At 45.1% G+C, this 26537-nt stretch overlaps 1 protein-coding gene across 5 annotated transcripts in view; it reads right to left on the minus strand.

Annotated features, from left to right (window-relative positions):
- Nucleotides 1-889: 889 nt before the first annotated feature.
- Nucleotides 890-26537, minus strand: part of FRMD6 (FERM domain containing 6) — a 321577-nt gene continuing 295929 nt past the window's right edge. For 4 of the 5 annotated variants that reach the window (XM_029598335.1, XM_029598336.1, XM_029598334.1 and 1 more), the window contains 4 exons: nucleotides 17307-17642; nucleotides 14509-14640; nucleotides 6681-6772; nucleotides 890-3478 (listed from right to left, as the gene is read on the minus strand). In XM_029598335.1, coding sequence (XP_029454195.1) covers nucleotides 3194-3478; nucleotides 6681-6772; nucleotides 14509-14640; nucleotides 17307-17642 — 845 coding nt within the window. In that variant the 3' untranslated portion in view covers nucleotides 890-3193. The remainder of the gene's footprint in view (nucleotides 3479-6680; nucleotides 6773-14508; nucleotides 14641-17306; nucleotides 17643-26537) is intronic. The other variant, XM_029598338.1, reaches the window with a different exon arrangement.

Genomic DNA, 26537 nt, shown 5'->3' on the forward strand with positions numbered 1-26537 from the left:
ACTTATACATTGTGAAGTGTACAATGTGTGCAAACCACTTGTCATCTGTTAGTCTTTTGTTTCAAAAGACATTTTCATGGTATCAATACAAGTCAATTTGAGTAGGAAGACTGTGGGCGAACATTTACAGTGTCATCTTTTTTTATGTGACCATCATCTTTCAGCCTCAAGGCTTGCTGAAAGCTGAGCCCTTGAAATAGCGTGCATGCTAAAAAGTTATCACCTGGACCAAGGCAAGTTTTACATTTTAAACCACAGCAAGCGCACATTAAATAGCACAGGGGTGGCCAACCTGTGGCTCTTTCATGTGCAAAATGTGGCTCTTGCCCTTTTGACCCTACGACAACTTGAGCAGCACTGCAGAGGACAGGAGGGGAGGGACTGGTGCAGGAAACACACACTAGAACAGAGAAGGGGAGAACCATTCTGCTGCTTACTCTAACCCCTCCCCTCCTGACATCACAGGGCTGCTGGTTACCTCAGAGTCAAAAGGGAGGGGGTTGGAGCGTCCACTGCTCATTTCTGCTCTCCTACCCCCATTATCATGCAGCTACTGGCAGCAGTGGAGGACAGGAGGGGAGGGAGACAGAAAAGAACCAAAGGGAAGGGATGAAGCTGGAGCAGACAGAACATCAAAGAAGGGCCGGTTAGCTCCCTGTTCCAGCCCTCCCCATTCTGTTGCCTGGAGTAGAGGGCTCTTCTCTGGTCTGCTGTCTGGAAGGGAGAGGACACTGCCCCAGGTCCAGTAGCTCATTTTGCATTTTGTGGTTAGTGCAGTTAGTGTAGCTGGGTAGTTTGGATAAGTTCTTGGAGGAGACGCCATTAATGGCTATTGATCAAGTTTACTTAGGGAACAGCCACTGCTATTAATTGCATCAGTAGCATGGGATCTTCTTAGTGTTTGGGTAATTACCAGGTTCTTGTGGCCTGGTTTTGGCCTCTGTTGGAAACAGGATGCTGGGCTTGATGGACCCTTGGTCTGACCCAGCATGGCAATTTCTTATGTTCTTATTTGGGATTCAGCTGACAGCAGAGAAGAGGAGGTAATCACCCAGAGCTCCAGTCAAGCCAGAATGATTTGTGGTAAGGGAAAGGCCATGAATATAAGAGGGTGAAGGAAGGAGAAGGTAAATGTAGCAGATGAGTACTTGGGGAAGAGGCTGTGCATGAAGAGAATGTTGGGCGGATGAGAGGTGTCATTTCTTGAAGGATAAGCAGTGCAAGAGGGGGTGAATGTTTCTGGGGGCAGTGATTTAAAAGGGGTGAAAATTGTGAGAGTTGGGGAGGGAAGAGCAGCATGAGAAGCTTATGCTGTGAGGGGGATGAGGAGGGGGGAATATGGTTTCCCTCCCCATCTCCATGAAGTAAGCATTGAAAATTGGATGATCTGGCACCTTATTCCTGCCCAGGGTACATATTGCCACCTGTTCTGCAACAGGTGAGAGGGGACCAGGGCTTGGGTGGGGGAAGTAGAGGGAGGGATGGCAGGCATAGGGTGTTGCATGAGAGAAATGTGGGGGAAGTGGAGGGAACATGAGAGGTGTTCAAAAGAATGGGGAAAGACAGTAGAGGAGTATGAGAAAGCCATGAGGAGGGAATTGGTGCAAGAAAGCCAACAGTAGTTATTGGTGGGGGAGGAGGGCGGTTGAAAACACAGAAAAGGTGTCAGGAAAGGTCAGAGGTGACGATGAGTGAGTGGGTGTGAGAGCTGGGGGGGGGGGGCAGTGAAGCAGATAGGATGTGTGATAAAGAGCTGTAGGTAGTGAAGATGGAAGGGAGGGTGAGAGAGAGCCAGAGGTGGTAAAAGGGGATATGGAGGATAGCAGAGGCAGAAGCGGAGATAGGTCAGGGGGAAGAATGGAAGTGGATGGATGAGAGCCAAAGATTATTGGAAGGGTGAAGGGTTTGAGAGAGACACACAGGGGAGCAGTGCAACAGGAAGTGAATGATTCTGGGGGAGAGGGAGTGGAAGTACCAGTCAGAAGGAGTGATGATGGAGGGTGTGCGAGAGAGCCATGGAGGGAGAAAGCGAGAGTAAGAGGGGGTGGGGCAGGGGAGATACTGATGTTGGGCAGAGGGTAAGGATGGGAAGGTGCCAAAGTAGCAATGTATGAGGTGGGAGAAGTTAATGTTGGGGCCACTAAGCCCTTGTCATTGTTCTTGGGTGGGTTAGGGAATGTTATGCTGACGCTGCTGAGATACTGGTAGGGATAGTGTGGGGACTGAGAGAGAGACTGACAGGGGCAAGAGAACATGAGAAAGACAGAGATTGGGCAGAGCACGGGAGAGACAGAGAGGGAGATGCTGATCAAAGACAGGAGGGGACAAGGTGGGAAGACTGATGAAAGATATTGGTGAGGATAAGGTGAGAGGACTGAGAGAGAAAGAGACTAGTAAGGCCAGGTTGGACGGATTGAGAGAGAGAGAGAGAGAGAGAGAGAGAGAGAGAGAGACTGGTGAGGCCAAGCTCGAGGTATTGCAAGAGAAAAGCTAGTGGGGATAGGACTGCAGCACTGACTGGTGGGGAAACTGTGAAAGAGTGATGGGAACAGGATGGGATTGTGGGACAGACTGGTAGGGATAGAGTGAATGAACTGAGAGAGAGATTTTGTTGGGGAAGGGGGATGCCTTGAAAACATGAGGCTCTTTGGTAGTATATGTTCTGATTCCTTGGCTCTTGGTATGTGTTGGCCACCCCTGAAACAGCGCATAGACCAGAGCATACCCTGCACCTTCTAAATCCTAATTTTCATCTGATGTCCCTTCATTAGCATGTACATATGCACCAGCTCTAGCACATATATGCTAACATCTTCTGGTTTAGCAAGCATGATATCACCTTAGTGCATAGCATACTGTTCTGCATGTATACTAAACGGCCTTAGTGTGCATGCTAGGTTTTAGTGCACAGGCCCCTTAGTATGAGATTTCTTCAAAGAAATTCTATGTATCTTCTTCTATTTATGTGCCATGGATATGCCTCTTTCCTACCATTCCATGTTATGTCTAACGTAATGGCTTTGAATTGGTCAATAAGGTCCAAAGTGCACGGATAACAAATCCTTGATTCTTTTGCAGATGTACAAAAACATGGCACATGGAGAGGGTAGAGGTGGGAATAACATGGCACCCAGAGGGAGAAATGAGTTTCAGCAGTTCCTCTGATACAGCAAGCAGAGGGAAATTAGACAGCTCACACCACAAACTCTGGAACATCATCGTGAGTAAGATCCAGAGAGAAGTATTTGCTTGCTTTTTTGGCTGGAAATGGTTCCTGGATGTTAATGCACTGCTGAGCCAAGCAGCCATTGTAATAAAGGCCTCCTTCATCCAGCTCGTGGCCGCAACCAAACGTGTAGCTCTGAGCGCTGTCCTGGCACAGGCCTGCAAGCCGCAGAAAGTCCTTCTGGTAGAGTCGGATATCGTCCAAGCTCAAGCTGTGCCTGTCCGTGGAGGTCCTTGGTTTTCTACATGCCGTCTGAGGAAAGAAAGATATGGCTGAAATAAGCACGCCTGCTGAAAAGAAAATACATTTTTGAGTTTCCAAATTTCATTGGCAGAAAAACAATGTTCGAAAAAAGCATGCAAAAACCAGGCAAGTGTAAAACCGAACAGCTTCCTGTATTAAAATTCCACCATGGGTACTATAATTAAAAACACACGCATTGCCTAACAAAACTACTAATTCTGTGTATATCTACACGTCTTCTGCGCAGGTCTAATGCCTGGTAAAGACATATGCATGGGGGGAGGGGGCTACTGGCACTGGTTCTGATCCAGTCGAGTTGGTAGTGATTGAAAGTCACTGCCATCTGAAAGTTGTTTAGTGACTTAAATGAAATGAATTAGTGGTCTCAGTGGAGAAGGATCCATGACACTATGAATAAAAACACCAACATAACTGGCACTAGAGAAATCACAGAATACAGAGGCAGATGAAGGCCATAAGATCCATCTAGTTTGCCCAATTTCATTCTGGTGCAATGCCATAGATCCCGGCCGATCTCTGGTTTTCCCCTCATTTCTTTGCAACTAGCCATGCTCTGCACTTATCTGTCTCCTCCTTTCTTTGGCCGTGCCAGCCCCACCCACATGCTCTGCCACCTGAAGCCTGGGCTCCTCTTCTGCCGACCAGGGCGATCAGGCGTCCTTCTTCCTGCCCACCTAGGCCCATGGGACACCACTTCCCCTTCCGGCCCATATCGGCAGGAAGTAGGAGGGCGCATTCCCTGTGGTCCCGTGTCCTGCTCTGCTGCCTGAAGACCACATCTGAGCAGGGCTGATGGAAGAACGAAACGGCTGTGTCGTCCCCCCCCCCCATCCCAAACTTGTGCTGCTCTACGCAGCCACCTAGTGCTTCCACTGGCCCCGACTGCCTCCACCGTAGGCAACTATATCTCATGCAGATTCACTGTGAATATCCCGAAAAGCAGACTGGCTGGCTGGTCCTCGAGAAACTGTCCTACAGCATTCTTTCCTTAGAAAAGGAATCATTCTCTGCTTGATCCATCCTGCCTCTCCTAATCCATTTCCCATTATCCTTGTGTTGTACTAATCAATGTACGCTGTCCTGGTTCAGGGTAAAACACTCATAAAGACGTATAAAAAAATTAAAAAGTGTAAGTCAACCCCAAAAGGTACCATATACAGAGGGACTTTAGTCTTCACATTGTATTTTATTTGCCTGGGATTTTCAATGCTAGAACAAAAAACCAAAATCAGTGGAAAAATGACTTGTCCACTGATTTTTCTCCTGTGTACTACAACAGTGTGATTTTTCCACTGATTTTTTTTTTTTTTTGTTATAGCATTGAAATTCCCAGGCAAAACAGAATAAAAACTGAAAATGAAGGTCCCTACATATAGAAGAAGCACATCGTCATGTTTGACATTAGGGCTAAGAGGAAGCAAACATTTTGAGAGAACCAAAGCTCCCAGGAAAATAAAGCAATAAAAATCACAAGAAGGCTGGCAAACTTCTGATTCTGGCCTATTTAAAACAGAAGAATCGATACCACCAGCATCTCCTGAACATCAAATTCAGAGGAACTGGTAAACATTTATTTTTGGAGTCGTAAGGTCAAATGTCATCTCTAATTTCAATGAGAAGCTACTTGACATGAAGGTACTGATTTCCCCTTTACACTGAAAGTGTGGCATGCCTAGACCTTTCTGTGCTGTGCTTCTCTCCTGTACCCGGGCAAAAACTCTTGAAAAGAGAGTCCCGACTGTCACTATGCCCCAAGACAACACCTCTGGGGTTTCATAACCATTTCTAGGACTTTTGTTTTGAAGATGACTTAATTTTTCCATGCACTAGCTACAGCAGCAAATAACTAAAAAAAAACAAAACCCCAAAAACACCATACTGAAATCTAAGGGGGTAGATATTGAAAAGTTAGACAGGTATCTAAGGGGGTCATTTATCAAAATGCGCTAAGGCATTTTCGCATGCGATAAGGGCTTATCGCATGCGAAAAGCCCCGTTAACGCATGCGAAGGCATCATATCGTTGGTGTGATGCAAATCCGAAAAAAAGGAGGAGTGAGCTGGGTTTGCCAGTCTGCAAAGTGCTATTGCACAGACTTAACTACACCTTTTTCAGTAGGGTGAAGCTGTGTGATAGCCTGTGTTATGGGACAGTAAGCTCCTTACCTTATCGCCGCCAGCAAAGATAACATCGCGTCCGCCTCCTCGCTGCCCCAACTCCGCCCCTGGCAAGCTATCCCTTTTCGCGTGTGATAGGCTTAGAAAATGACCCCCTTAGATGGGATATTCAACAGCATGGCAATGTTGCTGAATATCCCCATACAGATCGCAACTTAGACAGCCAAATCTTATCCATCTCAGTTTAGACCTGCTATTGAGTAGGTCTAATTTAGGCAGTTAAATTATCCGTCTAACGTAGACAGATAAACGTAGACAGATAAACGTGGATAGTTTATCTGTCTAAGGCTGAAGATTGTTACTTAGCGGGATAGTGTATCTGGCTAAGTAGGGCCACCTGGATCCACCCATTGCCCACCCACTTTCTCTCCAGGTAAAAGATAACCGGATATGTGACTTATCTGATTATCTAGCAGCCACTGAATATAACCGGATATTCATCAGCCTGCTAGATAGTCGGAGAAGTCTTACTGATCCAGCTATCGAGGGCTGAATGCATTTTGAATATCAAGCTCTAAATGTTTTCTTCAATAAAAGTGAAAGAAGACAGCCGCTCTGTCATTTCTAGGCATAGGAGAAAACTGAAGAAGGCTGTTTCTGGGAACAATATTATACAGTGCACCATGTCAGCGGACACAGGTTCCGATACTACTGCAGTTCCCCCAAATCAGAGACGGCTTCTCTGTACAGGAAGTGGGCTGCAGAGGGTTTGTCTACCTACTAAGTATTTTTCTCATAGACACAAAATGGGAAAACACTGTTAGTGCAGCAGACCCACAGAGCTGAAAGCTAAGCTACGCAAACATATTACAGAAGGAAAAACAAAATCATTAAACTCTCCTAGAAATATCAACTCGCAAAAGAGTGCTACACTTTGGAGTCAATAGAGGAGTAAATGGAAGCTGATTATTATAGTCAATCTCCCAGGGCTTCCCGGTTTCTGTTCAGGCCACAGCTGAGCATGCCAATAGCTTTGTGCCTGTCACATGCTTTTGTGTTAACGTCTAAAATACCTGTGGTAAGGAATCTATGCTCTGCCCACGAAGTTTCACCACAGTTTCCGAAGAACTAGAAGTAGACGAGCTTATTTCCTTTACAATTAACCCTGTATACAGATAAAAAAAAAAACATACAGGATACGAAAGTTAAGCTTTGTTTGAATGTCTAATTTTGCCAATTTTCTTAATGTTTTCTCTCCTTCTGAAGCACAATCCTATATTACATAAAAGCATTACTTATAGTTACCATGCATAGCCTTTTCTTTGAGCTTCAAGGAGACACACTCATCGCATACATTATATTTAGGTAGTACAAGGCTGGAGTCTTTGCAGAAGGAATGGCCTAGTGGTTACAGCAATGGATTGAGAACCAGCATTCAAATCTCACTTCCTCCACTGGTGCTCCTTATTGACCTTGGGCATGTCACTTTATCTCTTATTGCCTCAGGTACCATTTAGATTGTAAGCTGTTTTGGGAAGGGACTTATTTCTGAACATTCGATATTGTGCCTTTTCCAAGCTAGTCTTAATGTGGATTATGATCAGATTTAAAGTCAAATTCCTATTATAATAATGCATAGTTTTCTAATAATGCTGCAAACTGCTTTGAGCACCATTTGGAAGAGGTGAGCTAAAAATTAAAAATGATTAATATTATCTTCTACTGAACCAGTGTATGAATTATACAAAATACCGTATACGAGTTTATGAGGCCACATAAATCCCTTTGTAGGGTGAGACCCATGCTGGTATCAGTTACGTCTGAAGAAGGCACCTTTGAGGTCTCAGATGCTAATGTTTGTATTAATGTTATGCTGGTCTATTAAAAAGTCTCATAATCTGCAAAGAGTTCAATTTCCTCCAGGACTGACATGGCTACCAGAACACTGCAGTTCAGGTCCTACAATAACAGTGGTTATTATTACTAATTTAGATTTACACAGCACCTTTCACCCAAACGGGACCCCAATACACGTTTTGCATTCACACTTCAGAAATGATTGTGCAGCCACCCCTATGGATGAACACATTGTGCCCATCAGTGAATGACCTGGCAGCATGATGCCAGTGGCACACCTGATCGATCAAAATTTAGCACACACGCTGAGATGTACAAGTGGCTTGCAGATTTGTATAGCTTACAAATAACACTTACACAAATTGCTCCAGACAGTATGCTTATTGCAAATCAGTATGCTCTTAAAGTAAATTTTAAAAGTCACAATTTATTATTTCTCTGCATTTTTTGTAAAATAAAATTAAAAACTGAAAAAATGCTGTTTGCATAAGTATTCAATCCCTATGCTGTGGAAGTTCAAGTTTACACAGATGACAGATATTGCTCTAACAATCAGCTTACAATTGGCCTCTACCTGTGAATAATTTAAAAAAGCCAACTGTACTGGATAAAAGATCCCCTAATTCCAGTATCATTGGTCAGCCTGTGAATCTGAAGGAAAGCTGTGAAAATGAAGACCAAAGAATATTCTAAGGGAATTTAAAGATAAAGTTACAGACATGCACAAGATAGGAAAAGGCTACAAAATAATATCCAGGTGCTTGGATATCCCAGTGAGCACTGTTGGATTAACTTTGAGAAAATGGAGGCTGCATCATATCACCCAGACACTGCCTAGAGAAGGCCGTTCCTCAAAACTCAGCATCAGAGCAAGAAGGAGACTTGTGAGAGACGCCACGGAGAGGCCAACAATCACTTTGAAGGAGCTAGAGTTCAGTGTCTGGGACTGGAGAGGAGATACACCAATCATGATATCAAGAGCTCTGCATACAACTGACCTGCATGGGAGGGTGGCTAGGAAAAAGTCAGTACTGAAGAAAAAACACATCAAAGCACATCTGGAGTTTGCCAGAGAGCATCAGAGTGACCCAACTAAAATGTGGGATAAGGGTCTGTGGCCAGATGAGACAAAAATGGAGCTTTTTGGCCAAAATTCAAAATGCTATGTGTGGTGCAAACCTAACACTACCCTTTCCTCAGCAAACACCAATCGAATAGTAAAATATGGGGGAGGCAGCATCATGTTGTGGGGATGATTTTCCTCAGCTGAGACTGGGCATATTGTTAAAATCAAAGTCCGGAAGGATGGTGCAACATTAGAGAGATACTGCAAGACATAAGAACATAAGAAATTGCCTTGCTGGGTCAGACCAAGGGTCCATCAAGCCCAGCAACCTGCTTCAGTCTGCTAAGAAACTAAAACTTGGGAGAAAGTTCACAGTTCAACAGGTCAATGATCCCAAGCACAAGGCCAAAGCAACACAGGAGTGGTTGAACAACAAAAAGGTGAATGTTCTACAATGGCCAAGTCAAAGTCCAGATCTCAATCCAACTGAGAATCTGTGGTATTATTTGAAAATTGCAGTCCATAAGTGTCATTCAACAACCTGAACAACCTGGAGCAAATCTGCCAGTAAGATTGGGCAAAAATCACTCCCAGTGTGTAAAGCTAATAGAAATTTACCCCAACAGACTAAAGCTGTTATTAGTGGAAAAGGTGGTTCTACCAAGTACTAGTCTGAAGAGGTTAATACTTATGCAAGCAGCATTTTTTCAGTTTTTAATTTTATTTTACAAAAAATGCAGAGAAATAATGAATTATGACTTTGAAAATGTACTTTATTGCAAACCATTATGCCCTTAAACATACTGTCTGTAACAATTTGTGTAAGTGTCATTTGTAATCCCCACATCTGACTTTTTAGGAGGTTGAATACTTTTGCAAGCCAAGGTGTATATATATTTTTTTGTGGGTATTCAACAATGTTGGGGCTTCATCACAATGAGCTACTTGCCAGAAATCAGAGCAAATGCCCAAATTCTTTGCATGTATCAGAAGTGAACATTTTCCCAGGAAAACCACCCCAGATGTTTCCCTTTGAAAATTCCCTCCAGGCCATTTGCATACAACAAGTCCATGTATGCACCTGTTGTTTCTGCAAGTGGCCGATTGGAGACAAAAGAACGCACAGACATTTGAAAATCCAAAATGTACGCGTGCTGGCCTAAACATGCTCCCAGGAACGCATTCTGAAAATCCATGGGTTGTAGTAGTCCACACCAGGGGCGCAATTTTCAACCAGGGCAATTGACCCGGGGAAATGCATTTGAAAATTCTCCTCCCCATGTCTGGGAAGGTTGAGACACTCCTCCACCCCCCTCCGGACCACAATTTAATATGGAACAACTTTTCCTTCGGATTAAGGAGGAAATTCTCAAACTGTCCACTTTTGGGACAAAGTCTGTTTGGACGTTTCACCTACGGATTTAGCAATAATTTTCCAAGGGGAGTATCGCTGCCCCTACATTGCCTTGGAAAATTGCTATGGGAGACAAGGTATGTGTGGTCACGTGTTCCTACTTTTTCTGTGGATAGATTTTTGCTGGAAAAGTAGGTGCAAAGATTGCAAAATGCCATCGATGCATGTACTTGTCCCCCATCCACCTAAACACACTCCCGGAAAGATCTTCTTTTGATGAGACTATGAGTGTACTTTTAGCCACTTTGAGGGATGGCAATTTTCAGATGGCCCATTAACACTGGTAAGATGCTTTATAGCCCTGTAAAGTGCTTTGAAGGTTGCCCCCTAAAAGATTAAATAGATGTTTTTTGGTTAGAAGGAAGGAAATAACACTTTTTTATTCCGTAGGTTCATCAAGCTGTTGCAGCATCTACAGTGGCTATTGAAAGTCTACATCCCCTTGAACATTTTTTTCACATTTTGTTGCATCAGACTTGCATATATTGTTTGGGTTTTCTCCACTCAACACACCATAAAACATTTCAGACCAAAAATGTTTTACTGGGGGACAAAGCATTTGTATCCAAAAAAAGAAAACTGAAATTCCATAACTGAATAAGTCTCCTCCAACCCCTGAGTAAATACTTGGTGGAAGCACCTTTGGCAGCAACTACAGCTGTGACTCTCTTGGAATAGGTCTCCACCAACTTTGTACACCTAAAATTGTCAATATTAAACCAATCTGCTTTATAAAACTGTTCCAGCTCTGTCAAGTTCTTTGGTGGGTTGATGAACAGAAATCTTCAAGTCATACCACAGATTTTAATTGGACTGAGGTTGGGGCTTTGACCGGGCCACTCCAAGACATAACCTTTTTGTTACTTAGCCATTCCAGTGTAGCTTTGGCTGTGTGCTTTGAGTCATCGTCATGCTGAAAAGTGAACTTCCATCCCAGTTTCAGCTTTCTTGCAGAGGGCAGCAGCTTTTCCTCAAGGACTTTTCTGTACTCTTCTTCATTTATTGTCTCTTCTATCCTAACAAGTACTCAGTCCCTGCCAATCAGAAACATCCCATCACGGGATATTGCTACCACCATGCTTCACCACTGGGATGGTGTTCTCTGAGCAATGTACTGTGTTGGGTTTGCACCAAACATAACATTTTGCATGCAGGCGAAAAAATTCTATTTTAGTTTCATCAGATAACAAAACGTTTTGCCACATGGCTACAGAATTCCTTAAATGTTCCTCTGCATACTTCAGAGTGGGATTTTTTGAGTAATGGCTTCCTTCCTGCCACCCTAACATACAGGATGGATTTCTAGAGTGCCGGGGATATTATCACATGAACATTTTGACCAGTCTTGTCCATAGAAGTCTATAGCTCTTTAAAAATTGCCATTGGCCTCTTAGTTGCCTCCCTCATTAGTATACTTGCTTGGTCACCCAGTTTGAAGGGATGGCCTGGTCTAGGCAGGGTCTTGGTGATGCCTTATATCTTCCACTTCTTAATAATCATCTTGACTGTGCTCAGAGGGATATTCAATGACTTTGCAATTCTTTTATATTCTATCCCAGATTTTTGCCTTTCCACAGAGTTCTTTTGACAGCTTCTTAGTGCTCATGGTTGGGTCTTTGCCTTAAAATACAGTACCCATCAAAGAGAAGCAACAGGAATTGCTTAATTTATTCTGTTATTTGAATCAGTACAATTTAACACAAGTGGGACCAATTCATTTGGTTTGGGCTTTTGAAGGCAATTGATTACACCAGAGCTTTAAGTAATTAGGATTGCTACAGAAGTACAAGGGGGTGGACATATATCCAACTAAGCTATTCCATATTTTTATTTCTATTTTATTTTCTAAGGAATTCTAGAATATATTTTTCATGTGGCAGTTGTGGAGTAGGATGTGTGAATACATGGAGCAAATGCATTTTATACCAGGGTATAAGGTGACAGAATGTGAAAAATGTTCTCATGTATATATTTTCTATAGTCGCTATAAGTCCCATCTTGTAGGTGAACAGCTGAAACTGAAAGACTAAGGGAACACACAATACTTTAGTTTGGAAGTGTCAAATTCTGATCCTCATGGAGCCTCAAAACTAGTAGGATTTTCAGGATAATCCAAATATATAAATTAACTATAGGCTAGGGCTGCTTAAAGAAAATTAATCTCATGAATAAGCATCATGGACATCTTGAAAGCCAGGTTGACACCACAGCTGTAAGTAAAGCAGCGGAGAGTCCTAGTCACAGGAAATTTTAATTCTGCAGCAAGTCAGAGACTGAGAGGGAAAGGGGGAAGGGAAAGAATTCCGATCATTTATCTTTTTATAAATAGATACATTAAAATTGGAGCCCCAGCTGAGCAAATAGCCAAACTTGATGAAAAAGGGGGCAGCAGGCCAGGTCTAGATACCTCCCATATGTCTCTGAGTCACTGACTGCAAACTTCTGAAATAGCAGCCAACTGACAGAGCTGCTGAGAGGAAGCAGGAGATACAGTGACCTACTGCCCAGCCTTTCCTCAGGACCTACTTACAGTGCAAGCAGCTGAAGGCTTTAATGGAGTCAAAATGTGTTTCCATGGCAACCTGTGGCCTTCCTGCAGGCCGGCTGCAGATTGCCAGCAGTCTGTGGCTTTTAGTGTTCTAACTGCTTAACTGGGATTCCTGGGATGGGGAGGGGAGGGGGCTGGCTCCGAGGCAGTGCTAAGCCACTGTCAAACAAAGGGAAATGGGTTCAATTCCCAGCCTGTGTCTTTGGTTCCCCCATGTCAGCTGAAGCTGGGGATGCTGCACAGGTGGTCTTCATAGAGGCCGGATTCAGGGATATGACTGCAGGGCTCCAGGAGGAGACCTGATGTGTGGTCCCTGGCCGAAGACTGTTGCTGCAATGACTAGACTAATCAAATTGACCGGGGATGTAAAATGGAAGAAAAATCCCCAGCCGGCTGTGAATGAAGGCTCATGGTAGCAGATCCCAGGCCCTGGTTCTGAATGAATCAGAAGCCCAAAGAGGCAGGAGGGAAATTGCCAAACCTCCCCCCACCATCCCCGCCCAATTAAAAAAAAGAAACATGGATAGGGAAGAAATATTTCCATGTCTCATTTCCCCTTGGCTTCCTCACTGCAAAATTCATGTCTGTACTACGGAGGCATTAGGGTTGCTGCCTCAGTTTTCTGAACTACTTCATACATGCAATTAGGAAAAAACCAGGACTGAATTAGCCTGGAGGTGGCAGCCAGATACCCCAGGGCCACTTTGAATTTAACATGCTGAAAGCCAGACTCTTCTGCTATTCAAACGTGGAAGTATTCTTCTGGCTTTGAATGTAAGAACAATTAAAAGAGCAACAATTAACATTTCAAGGAAAATCATTTTTAGAAGCCAATGATGCCCCTATTTCCAAAATCTGCAGTAGTTCTAGTCCTGGAGATACAGTTACTCAGCATGTACGGCCCAAGCACTCTCACACATTCATTCGTCTGAGCTTTTAACTGGCCTTGTGCTCTCCTGGAAGGAAACGCAAGCAAGACAGCAACAAACCTGACTTGGAGTGAATGCTTAAACCAAGAGCAGCTTTCCTGTCATCTAACAGAAGGGAATTCTGCTCTGGGGGATTACTGAGGTAAAGGCTAGAACGGGAGAAAGGAAAAGCAAACATCCAATGTACTGCCTCACTTAGAAAACGCTCCTTGTTAGGGAGTATGAGAAAATAAACATCCTGTTCCTTGTAAGCTGCACCGGCCCTCAAGGGGACAATTCCTCTCAATGCCAGAGTTACAGTAAGAACTATGTCTGAGGTCAGGGGCTGAAATAGTTTCACTTCTATTTCCTCCGCTGTTTTTCTCATTAATTACTGATTTGCTATCTGATTGGCCTTTTCAAAAGAATGTGCTTTCTAGAACTACACGTATGCCAACCAAGAAAGAAAAAAATGTTTCGTTTTGTTTTTACATAGAAGGATGCAGCTTTCTCCATTCCAGCTGACAGAGTACTGGTGCAAAAGAGTAAATGCCACAAAATATACTGACAATGAAAAAAAAAAAGGCAATTTAATGCATTTCACTAAAATTTCTTTTCCGCAGTGTAGCATTCTGGTAGCCAAATGGGTCTGCTGGCTGCAATACCTTTTAATGGGATAGCATAATAAGCATTAGCCCAAAGCAATGTCACACGTGGACTTTTTAGACAACACAGATCCCTTCCTTAGATGTCGTCTGTCAGATTTAGATATCTGCGGAAGAGATCGATGTGCTCATTCCTCACAACCACAAGAAACCAGCTAACGTATTTGAAGGAAAGAAAGTAAAAAAGATGGAAGAAAAAAAAATCCTAAATTAGTTAAAAATCCTGCTATTACTTTTCTCCTCGTCTCTTTCAAATACACTTCAGCAATCCATGGCCCTGGCAATGATCACAGCAGATGTCTCATAGCCCTGCTGGTGATTAGCAACTGGCACACGGCATGTCCCTAATTCCTTGACCTTGGCCGGATCAGTGGTCATATCCTTCTGCTGATGTGCCCGGTATAATTCTACATGAAGCATAACACGCCCGTGGCAGAGCTTACCCGAGTGCCCGTTAAGCTGCTGTGACATCAGCATATCCTCTGTGATGTAAATGCACAGATCTGGGCTAACCTCCAAGGCCATGTCGCTCATCAGTTCAAGGTCTCTAGGGTCATCCACCAGCATTTCTATTTCTGATGAAACACAAATAACATGGCAGAACACATTTTTTTTTTGAGTCACAAGAATAGCGCTGAAGACAAAAAAAAAAAAAAGAAAATCAAATTATGAATAACACAGATTGTCTCTTGTTGCCCATAGGTGGATCATGACAGTACAATATTTCTATTGCTCCGATGACAAGACTTTTAAAATTATGTGTCAAGAAAAAAGAGATGTGATTTCAGACTGCAATGAGTGAGCTGCTGTTCTCTTCATCGCTGCAGTTGTCCTGAATCCAAAATGTATCACTGAATATGAGCCAGACTGAAGGGAAGCTCTTGGGAGCTACAAGAAGGGGAGGGGGACGGAAGAATGCACGTGCTGTCTTCCTGCTATCCTACGCTATGTCAGGGGTGTTGAAACCCACTCCCCACCAGCCAGTCGAGTTTTCAGTATATCTCTAATGAATATGCATGAAATGTATTTGCATGCACTCTCTCCAATGTATGCAAATATTTCTCATGCATATTCATTAGGGATAGCCTGAAAACCTGATTGGCTGGTGGGGTGAGGCCCAAGGACAGATTTGAGCACCCCTGTACTAAGCCATTACCCTGAAGGAAGTGACAACTCTTCCTTCAGGAGGGCTGCTTTACTTTCAGACAGGCCGATGCAATACGGTGCGCTCAGCTGAGCGCGCTGGTTAACCCGTGGTTGGAGGCGCGTTTTTGATGCACGTCCTCAACCCCTAATGCTATGAGGGGATTAGCGCATTCAAAATGCCCAACCACCTGGCTATTAGCTATTCTCCCGATTCAAAAAAAAAGAAAAAGAAGTGCACCCGATGCGCACATTTTTACTTTCAGAAATTTCGAAGCAGGGGCCTCAAATCAGCCACTAGGTGTGGCTATTACATGTTGACCAGTACTTCCTCACTATGCAGCATGCCCAGCCCTGGCCGGCCTGTCGAACAGAAGGTCTGACCTGAGAGTTAACCCCAGGTCCTGTGCAGGGATTTGCACTGGCTTCACATTTCCTACCGGGAGAGTTTAAAGTGGATACTTTAGTTTATAGGGACCTTTACAGGAGAATGGCCCAACGCACTTCACCAATGTTTGGAAGAGCTATTCAACCACCCTGGTGCCCTATGTTCTGCAAATAAACTATTATTAGAACTCCTGTCTTTTAAAGATGCACACCTGCAGGAGACTTGTAAGCACTGAAGCAGTGCTTTTCAGTAGCCAATGCCATAGATTACACATTTTTTTGGAAAAAAATCAAAGCAGCCTTATTTGAATAAGCTTTCACTTCAATTTGATGCATCTCTGGTTCTCTAGTTACTGATCTCTGTTTACAATTACTAAATGTTTTATAATAATTTGTTGTGTTTGCTTTTTGCGTTATTCAGAATGTCTATGTTTTACTGTAATACACCCAGAATAAATTGATTTTGAATCGTTGCGGATTAAACATTATTTAAATAAATAACCCAATACATAGATAAATGATAATGCACAGCATTGTTCTTGAGCCACTGTGCTGGCCCCCGATATCTATATTTTTAACATTAGCGGAAACCTAAAAATTACTCAGCAACCCAACAATGCACAAAGCATGTGCACCTGTCCCACTGCCAATCTGCTAGCCTTCTTAAGTCTATCTTCTCCCTCACCACTGCTTCCGTGATGGCCCTCCCGCATGCTGATGTCACCAACCCTGCGTTTTCACTCCCTTCTTCTCACTATAATCAATCTCTCATTCCCAATCCCTCTCCCTTCTCTCTTCCCTCACCTGCCTCCCCCCTTTTCTCTTCTGCCCCACCAACCTATGTCTCTCCCCTCACATCCCACCTATATTTTTTTATTTATTTCCATTTTATACCATTTTTCTAGTAAATATTCAAAGCAACTTACAACAATAAAAATAATCTCTCTCCCCATAATTGCTATTGCTGTCACTGCCTCTATGCCAGTCCTCTTGGGCTGATCATATTATTGCCACTTTGCTGACATCACAGCCCCTGAACGCTTCCCCCTGCCCTCCCAGCCCATCAGTAACTCAAGTGGTGAAGTGCCACACTCCTTTTATGACAGCATGATGGATGGACAGACACTGGCTTTTATTATATAAGATAGTGCTAGGGAAAAATAATTTAGCGCTGGGATACTTGAACAAGCTCTGGATGCAGTGTTCCCATCTGGCCCTGGACCTGTTAAGGGGGTCAATTTTGAACTGCTCTAAAAGTTTAAGGTCTCCTGATGGGTTCAGCAAAGGGTGAAATGAATTCTTGACATGTGCAGCAAACATTCTTAAAGCACTAATCACTTTTGTTTTTGCAAAAACTCTTCTTTAGCTCCCATGGGTGTCCCATGCTCTGTAATATCCATCCACAAGTGTTAGACTGCCAGGGAAGTTCTGACACTCACAATGAGCTTTCTGTAAAGGCAGCAAGATAAAATGCATATTCACTTGTAAAGGTACAAACCAAAGATCTAAGTTAAGTGACCTAAGTTATCTGTCTGTACATCTATAATATTTTAAGTACACTTGCTAAACAGAAAACAATTATTTAAAATCATATGTCCTGCAGCATGCCAGGTAAAACCGCACAGTGTGACTTCTTTGCAAACCAACTGAGTGCAGACAACATGTGAGGTGCAAGAAATGCTTAGCCTGCTGAGCTGTCCAAGTGGATTACCATCATCCTGTGAGTCATCCTCAAGTCTGTCTCTCCCACCACTTTCCACCCCAGAAGTGTGGGAGCTGCCATGGCTGGTCATGGAGCTACAGGTTTTCAGCTTACGGTGGGCTGCGGTCCCAGAGAAGCTGTCCTCGGGCCCCAGGTCTCTCTGCTTGGTGTCCGCCTCTATTCCTGACGTGTGGGAACTGCTGTGGCTGGTAGTGGAGTGGCGGGAGAGACGCTTGTGCTTGGAGCTGCCAGCACTGCTCCCGCTTGCTCGGGATCTTTTCTCCAGCTGATCCATATCAAGGTCCAGTGTGTCGCTGATGTATGACTCACGGTACTGCTTTTTCTCTGAAAGACATGATCCGCTTAGTCAATAGTGTTGTTGGAAATCTGATCTGAAAGCTCTTTTCTGCGAAGGTAAATGTACAATGACACAACCAATGGGAACATCTGGCAACATGGCCGTAACTGGAAAATAGCTGCTGTCATGTAATGCGTCAGTGCTATCCCTAACACCCGCTCAGGGTCAACCCTGTGGCCACTCGGAGGGTCCTACCAAGCCCTTCACAGGCCCGCCTGCACCTGTGCATGTGCTCCTATACTGGCAACCTCCCCACCTGAGGACTGAGTTCCTACTTGCCTCTGGGCAAGTACCCTGCCCGCCAGCTACCCCGGGTGGTTCCTAGGGACACTGGGACTCCACACAACCCAAGTGTCACACAGTTCCTACAAATACAGCTGCAGACCAAATGTAAGCGATACCAGGTTCATCAATCAGTCCAAGACAGGCAGAGTTGACAAACTAATAAGTTCATTAACAAAAAGCAGGAACAGTGAATGGAAAAACATTAAATCTGCAAACAGGAGTGGGTAACACAACAAGGATTAAACAGCAAAAGCTAGTTAAACATGGTCAACTATTCTTAACTGTTGCCTGGGGAGGTCAGGAAAATATACTGTCCATATAAGCTGAACGGGCCCTCAGCACAAAGATCTGCTCTCTCTGTACTCCCAGCAGAGATTAGAGAGTTCTGGCACCTTCCAGGCTAGTTCTCTGTCTGAAGGGCCAGTCAGTGCACAAAGTACTTACAATAGCTCCCTGACCAATGGCCTTCTGATTAGTAATAGCTTTCTGGTAAATGGCACTACAGGATGATACATTCTTACAGCTTCCTCAGGGATACTGGGATATGCAAGCTGTTCACGCCGATGCAATAAAACCTATGGGAGAGCCGGCGCTCCGAGGCCAGCACCCGATCTCCCAACGTGCACCCAGGCTCCTCTCCTGGGCGTGCGATTCTCTACTTAAATTAGGGCCTGCGCTAATAAGGAGGCGCTAGGGACAGTAGCGCATCCCTAGCACCTCCTTATAAGTGGAAGCGGCGACTGTCAGCGGGTCCGACAACCGACGCTTAATTTTACCGGTGTCAGTTTTCAAACCCGCTGACTGCCATGGATTCGGAAAACGAATGCCGGCAAAATTGAGCGTCTGTTTTCAAACCCGTGGACCGGCGAACAGCTTTTTTTCTTTTTTTAAGTTTTTAGTTTTTGTAATTTTTGGGATCTCTGACTTAATATTGCTATATTAAGTCGGAGGGGGTACAGAAAAGCAGATTTTTCTGCTTTTCTGTATACTTTCCTGATGCTGCCTATGATTAACGCCTGCCTTTGGGCAGGTGTTAATTTCTGAGAGTAAAATGTGCGGTTTGGACACACATTTTACTTTCAGTTTCCCAGGTGACTAACTAATAGGCTCATCAACATGCATTTGCAAGTGATGGGTGCTATTAGGTTTTGCGAGTTTGGCCAAGCATTTTCAAGGCACTATTACCCTTTACAGTATAAGGGGTAATAGACGTGCGGCCAAACGAGCGGTAATCGGTGAGCTCAGCCGAGCGCACCGTACTGAATTGGCCTGATTCTGAGCAAAGCCTACATCCCAAGCCTCTGAACTACAGTGCAAAGATCAAGCGCCACCTGCAGCCTAGCACGGAGGAAATGAGCTCTCTAGGGAAATCAATCACAGATCATTTAAAAAAAAAGTTAATTCAGTGCATGTAAAACCCCCGTTTAGTCACACCTCCCCCATTAAGGAAGACCCCAGACTGCGGCCTATTGGGATTGTTGGTTGGCTCTCAGTAGCCCGGTGTCGGAGCAATCCTGGCTCAACCTTCCTGGAGAGTTCATCTGCATTGCGATATTCACTGCCTTTCCAGTGCTGTATGGTAAAGTTGTACATCTGTAGGGACAAACTCCAATGAAGTAGCTTTCCGTTCTCTCCCGAGTCTCTTTTAAGCCAGACCAGTACAGTAGAGTGGTCCACGAACTCTACATCACTATAAACATAATTGTAACACTTTGAATAGTGAATTTTACCTGTGAACAGTACCTTACTGGTACAATCGGTCATGACATACTCCACTAAACAATTGATTGTCTTTAATGATATATTGTAACCGAACCTTTAGCGGCACCTGTTAGAATGTACTAATGTACACCCTCACCTACATTAATTTATGTGCCTACATGCAAACCGTTGCGATGGTATATGACTTAGCAACGGTATAGAAAAGATTTTAAATAAATCAATTTGAAATAAGGCCCACCACGTTTTAAGTGCCCTTATTGAAACAGATCATTCCTTCTAAATAATGGCATAGGCCAGCTTTCTGTCCAAAAGCTTGTAGCTCAGATACACAATGGGGTGCTCCTCCTGTTTACTGTCCATTTAATGGCTCCAGATACCCCTGGCCAGTAAACGTTCTGTGTCATTCAGGTATGTGGCTTTGGCACAGAGGATGGGCTGGAGATCTGAATACGAGCCATTTCTACCTTCAGCTTCCTTTTCTGCAGCCGAAATTCCTTGTCCCCACTCTTCTTCCCACTTTCGCTCTTTCTGTTCTTCCTTAGGAGCTACAAGTAGATCTGCCAGACGTCAGCTGGTGAGGTTATCAGGCCCTGCCAGGTCTCGGGCCTGTGCCCAATAGGAAGTCCGGCCTCCCGCCAAGAGTGGAACTAGGGATGTGCTGCTTCTCCTTCATCATCCTCTTATCACTGTCAGCCTAGTTTTCTGGCCAACCCGGCACTGCAGGATGTTTGTCTCAGAGCCTCCTCGGGGGTACTGATATACATGTAAGCTTTTCAAGCCTCATTCTGAGTCAAGCCAACATCCCAAGCCTCTGCTTGAGATGTAGTGCAGGGGGTGGGGTGGGGGTGGTGTCAAAAACTCCATCTGCAGACCAGCACAGATGAAACGAGCTCTCTGGGGAAAACAATCACAGAGGAAAAAAATCAATAAATCAGTGCATGCAAAACCCCTATTTTGCCACACCTGTGATACGATGTTGGCTATTTGGGACAAGTCTTCTTGCCTTGATGAGGTCTCCCATCAGGTTTGTTCTACAGTGCCTTAGAAAGATTTTCAATACCCAGATTCACCAGCAGATATATGCACTCATTTGCTTATATGCGCACAATTAAAAAAAACAAAAACAAAACTTAGACAAATATTTTGGAAAGTAGCCCCACTTCTCGTAATATAGAGAAATGCAGTGTGGGTGGCAAATTCCTTTTGTGCTTTGCTAAGATGAAGGCTGATTACTGGACATAGTCTTAGGAATTGCAGGGTCGTCAACTTAATCTATCACTCGGCCCACTGTAATAAGCCATAGAGGTGGGGGGATCAAGGAACGTGTGAGGCCAGATGAGGCTGGAGATGTAATTAGCACACTCCTTATTTCTGGGCTCACTGGAAAATCGCCAGAGCAAGAAAACTGCAAATTCTGCACTTTCAAGCATTTCTGGAAGTGTGGGGGAGGGGGAGGGAGAGCTTTGTAGCTTCTAATCACCACAGCAGGAGGTGAATTACAGTAAAGTCCCACTAAACAGAGGCTTACCAACTTTTCAGGGAAGGGGGCCTAAGCCATATAATGATTAAAAAATGTAGCGACTTCAATTCCACCAAGTCACAAAGGACCCAGATTTAAATGCCAATGCTAAGCGATGGGAGCTTCCTCAAAGCCTGCTCTCTCCTGTCCTTAATGTGGCACTGCACGCTGGGGAGAAGGCTAGGGAGGAACGGCAGATAGAGATGGAGAAAGCACACGGCAGCGCAGTGAATGAGGAAGAGTTATTTACTGTATTTAGTTTCTCAAAACCCATCAGGATGGGAAAGAAAACCCTTGGGAGTACCTCAGAAGATTACACACCCCACTGCAGAAGGCAGCGGAGAGACAAGGCCTGATGGAAGTGCAGGCCCATCGTCGGCTAATGAAACAGTTTGCTCATGGATGTTAGAAAGAGCCAATGGTCGTGCAGCTAAATATTAACAGGCTGATCCAACAGAGCGCGCTCAGCCGAGTGCACTGTTTAACCCGCTTCCAATCCCCCGCGAAACTAATAGTGCTCATCACATGCAAATGTATATTGATGGGGCTATTAGCTATTCTCCCTCAATCCAAAAAAAACAAAACATGTGCGCCTGACCTGCACATTTTTACCCTCAGAAATTAACGCCCAGAGCAGACGTCTATTTCTGAGCAGCCCTAAGGAAGTGTACAGAAATGCAGAAAATACTGCTTTTCTGTACTTCCTCAGACTTAATATCATGGTGATATTAATTTGGAGGAACAAAAGGGACAGAAAGTAAAATAAAATTAAATTAAAAAAAAAAGTGTGGCGGCAGTCAGGTTAGGAAGAGGAACGCTCAATTAACGAGTTTCTATTTTCCTAACCCATGGCTGTGCACAGGTTAGGAAAATGGACACTCATAAAATTTAGCGTCCGTTTTCCTAACCCGCTGACGGCGCCCGCTAACGAGGAGGCGCTAGGGGTGCGTATTTGTCCCTGGCACCTCCTTGGCAGTGCGACCCCTCATTTAAATATTCGATCCCACAACCCAGGAGAGGTGGCTGGGCGCACGTGAGGAAAGCGAGCAATCAGCTCCGAGCGCCCGTTTTTCCGTGCTGCTTTATTAGATCGGCCTGTTTAGAAGAGAGAAGGAAACCGTTTACCTTACTCACAGTTACTCAGTTAGGTATAGTCCTAAGAGAGTCAAAAAGAGTCAAAAAAATCTAGAAGAACAGGCTAGCTAGGTGGTCAGCAGGCCAGGTGGCCACCAACTGTACTGATGTCATGGCAGCCCCCCTCCCACCCCCCCAAGAGCTGTCTGAAGAGAAAAGGAATACAAGAGATGGGGGGGGGAGGACTCACACACAGGCCGATGCAGTACAGATGCAGTGCAGTACAGTACAGGCACTGTTAGCCTGCTATTGGACGCGCGTTTTCCCTTACCCCTTATTCAGTAAGGGGCGGAAAACGTGCATCCAACCCACGGCACCTAATAGGGCCCTCAACATGCAAATGCATGTTGAGGGCCCTATTAGGTATGCGCGTGGGATACAGAAAGTAAAATGTGCAGCCAAGCAGCACATTTTACTTTCAGAAATCAGCGCCGACCCAAAGGTCAGCGCTAATTTCTTCCGGCACCGGGAAAGTGCACAGAAAAGCAGTAAAAACTGCTTTTCGGTGCACCCTCCGACTTAATATCATAGCGATATTAAGTCGGAGGTCTCGAAGAGTAAGAAAAAAAAATTTGAATTCGGCCCACGGCTGTCGGGCCGAAAACCGACACTCAATTTTGCCGGCGTCCAGTTTCCGAGCCCGTGGCTGTCAGTGGGCTCGAGAACCGACGCTGGCAAAAATGAGCGTCAGCTGTCAAACCCGCTGACAGCCGCCGTTCCGGTCCAAAAGGAGGCGCTAGGGACGCGATAGTGTCCCTAGCGCCTCCTTTTCCCCGTTTCTACCGTGCCGCCTAATTTGCATACTGCCGGTGCGCGTGCCGGGAGAGCGGGTGTTCGTCCGCTCTCCCGCGGACTTTACTGTATCGGCCCGACAGTTAGAGGTGCAGTTAAACCACTGTAGACATCACCACTTCTCTGTTAAATGTGAAACTGTGGAGCTGGGAGGAGATCCTCCAAGCAGAAAAGTCATTAAAAAGCCAAGGGTTTCCTTGAGAACAACCGACTTCCTTGAAATGGAGTTAGGCAATTAACTTATCTCGCTTCCACTCTCAAAGTGGGGAGAATGGAGGGGGGGGGGGGGGTTACCCCAACTCCAGCAATGCTGACCCGATGCAACAAAAATGAATCCGGCCATTAAAACCAAGAAGGGCTCAGCTCCAGGGCAATACTAAGCAGCAGATTTTAAATGAGAAAGGCATCTCCAAGAGGGACAACCTAGAGACGCCCGAGCCTCACGCTCCCGCGTCCCAAGCGAGAGCGGCGGTGTCGGCCGGATGCGTGAGACATCGTGGCGGCCCCTGCTTACGTGGAACAATGAACAGAGGGCAAGTCTCAAAGCTACCCCTGCAGGGAAAACAGTGCTTCAGCCCCAGAAATCGGGTCTTGGAAAACTGCAAAATTATGAGCACGGGGCCACTTCATGCCTCGTTTTAGCTGCCCCGACAGGAGGGCATTCCTGGGGGCCCAAGTGATGGGAAAAGGGCCTTGCAAATACGCACACTTCACTCAGAAAAAGCATCCGCTGCGAGAAGAAGGCAAAAGGCTTTCCCCTTTGAAAACTGGCGGAAAGGCCGCGGGTGAAAAGTGGGCTTTAGGCCTCTGAGGGCAGTTTGAAAATTGCCCTCACAGTGTTCATGTCTACTTGACGCTGGGTTCCAAGGGATGTGTATTTCAGAGACCCTCGTGGGTTGCACCCCCTTACAGGAACTACTGCTGCTCGTCACTGGTGCTGGAGGCCAAAATGTCCCCTAGCTGAGCGTATGCTGAAGTCCAAGTGGTGTCAGCAGGAAGACCGAGGACGTGCAAAGGGATACTGCGGCACCCCTGTTTCACTTTGCCCAGATCATGCAAACAATGCCACAGCGCTCTTGTTGGTGGAAATCAATGTGCTCTGGCACATGGGAAAGCGATTGTAAAGCAAAGGTGGAGGCCACAACCCTTGAAGAAGCTCTTAAAAGTCTGAGCAGCCGTTTTTATAAGTCTCAGTTCCATGACGGTGCGAAGAAGGACCCGGTGTGGCTAAAGTGGGATTGGCCTGATACAGGTTTGCAACTTTCCCTAAAGATGAAGAAGGCTGGGTTGCATCGTGAGAGCAAGTCCTCCTCTTGGAAGAGCCAAGCATCAGAACTGTTGCATGCTGAGAAAGCAGGGATTGCACAGGAGCGACGGGGGGAAGTCTACTCTTATGTATTACTGCAGAAACTGCAGCCAAATCTCATCTTAAAGGACCCTGACCCTTCTACCTGCAGCTGGAGGCGCAAGCCTTACAGGCCCTGACTGGCTTTATGCTTCTGTTTCTCCTCTTCTGTCTGTTTATTTGTAGGTGTAATTGATGGGTTTCGGAATGCTTGTACTGCCCCCTCAGATGTGTGGAAAGATTTGTCCACCAGCAGCGGGGAGGAAGGGGCACAGTGGCAATGGGCCTGCAATTTTTATGGCAATCTTCTGCTGCTTCCCAGCTGCCCTGCCTATCTTGACTGCTACAGTGGAGTGAGTGGCATCATATGCCTGCGAATCGTGTTCAAGCATACGGCGTCGCCCGCTGAATTGCTCACAGTTTTTCGAGCACACACTCCAGCTTAATAAGGGCTTGCGAGACCCTGCAAAATCAGCATATGTCCTTTTATTTTTCTAGAGGAATACTGTCGGATGTGGAATACTGTTGGACGCCTACGACCTCTATTAGTTTAACCTCACAATACTTGGACCTCTACAGTAACACTACAGTACCTCAGATACACACTGTTCCAGATTACACGGTACATTGCACATCATGCAATATCAAAGACAGCTTAGCAAAGCTTTACACTGCCAGCATAATTCAGAGCATCATTTAAGAATGCAAAATGTCTTAGCAAAGGACAACTTAGTCGTGGAGATGGAGCGTTTCCGAATCTGGGAGCAGAAAGCACTTCTCTGCTGGCTTCTTTCTATGCAAGCAGCTTGGGCATGCAGGGGAACAGAACAGTAAGAGACTGACAGTATCAGAGCGAGAATACACCACGGACTACCCTGAATAACTGAGGCACGTGCACTGTCATCCTTCTGAAACTGATAAAGATTAATTGGATGCACCAAGCGCATCCTATTCATGGAAAATATGAAACCTATCAAGCTCATGAATACATTGATATACAATTGTTATTGCCATACATACATCAAAAGCATTTCTCTGCTGCTTCACAAAGAATCCAGTTAGTGTCTGAGTGGCAAGATGGTTCTCGGATGCAGCACATGCATCTGTGGCAAGAGTGGAATATCACATCTATCCACGTCTATGTAAAAGGGCACGTGGGATGGGGAAAAGAGAGAAACACTGATCCAAAGATTTACTGGAAGCAGGACCTTTATCTATGGGGGCCTGATATACTATGAGCTTTTCTTCCCATTCTGTGCCCCTGCACAAAATGCTCAGTAAAGCCGGCCTTGTTTCTATCAATGAATACATTCCTTACTAAAACTATCCAATCAAATAAACACATTTTCAGAAATAAAGACATGATGACTGGGAGAAAATGGTAGGAAAACAAACTCAGTTCAATCCAATGAGGAACCTTCTGCCTCCTGTGTACAAGGCATCATGGTAAAACATGAAAAGTATTGCAACTTTCAGCCCCGCTCCAGATGCTACTGACCTCCCACCTCCTTCTGTAACCAATCAGAAGTGCTCCCTTGAGAGGTCTCGCAGGGGTGGGGGTTGGGAGTCAGAGCACAGTTCAAGGCGTCAACACAAAAATGATGGTGTAAATAAGTGAAAAATACAAAATACCTCAACTCCTAATTGCTTCTTTGAAGACCATAGTACACTTTCAGGCCGATGCAATACTGACGCACTAAAAACGTGCGTCCAAACTGGACGTGCTTTTTTTTTAAACGCATGCACAATCACCTCTCCCGGGCGTTCGATGCAACAGGCGAATGAGCCGCCACGCTAAAAAAGATGCGTTAGAGATAAATTGTGTGTCTCTAGCACCATCGGGCGCCCAGGAGCTATTAGCTAAGCGCTGGTTTGGACGCACGTTTCGTGCGCCTGGCATGGAAAATGGAGATCACAAAAAAGAAATAAAAACTATCCAAGCTTTACAAAGGCTTACAGTCTAGCCTGCACCTTATTGGGTGGTCCACATCAAACAAGGAGGGGTAAAGGGGGTTTTGGCAAGGGGGGCTTCAGGGTTGCACTTGCTTGCCCAGGGTGAGACCCCCAAGCCTTGTAGTTGGCTTG

Source organism: Rhinatrema bivittatum, chromosome 4 (genome assembly GCF_901001135.1).
Source record: "Rhinatrema bivittatum chromosome 4, aRhiBiv1.1, whole genome shotgun sequence".
In the NCBI taxonomy this organism is placed as follows: domain Eukaryota; kingdom Metazoa; phylum Chordata; class Amphibia; order Gymnophiona; family Rhinatrematidae; genus Rhinatrema; species Rhinatrema bivittatum.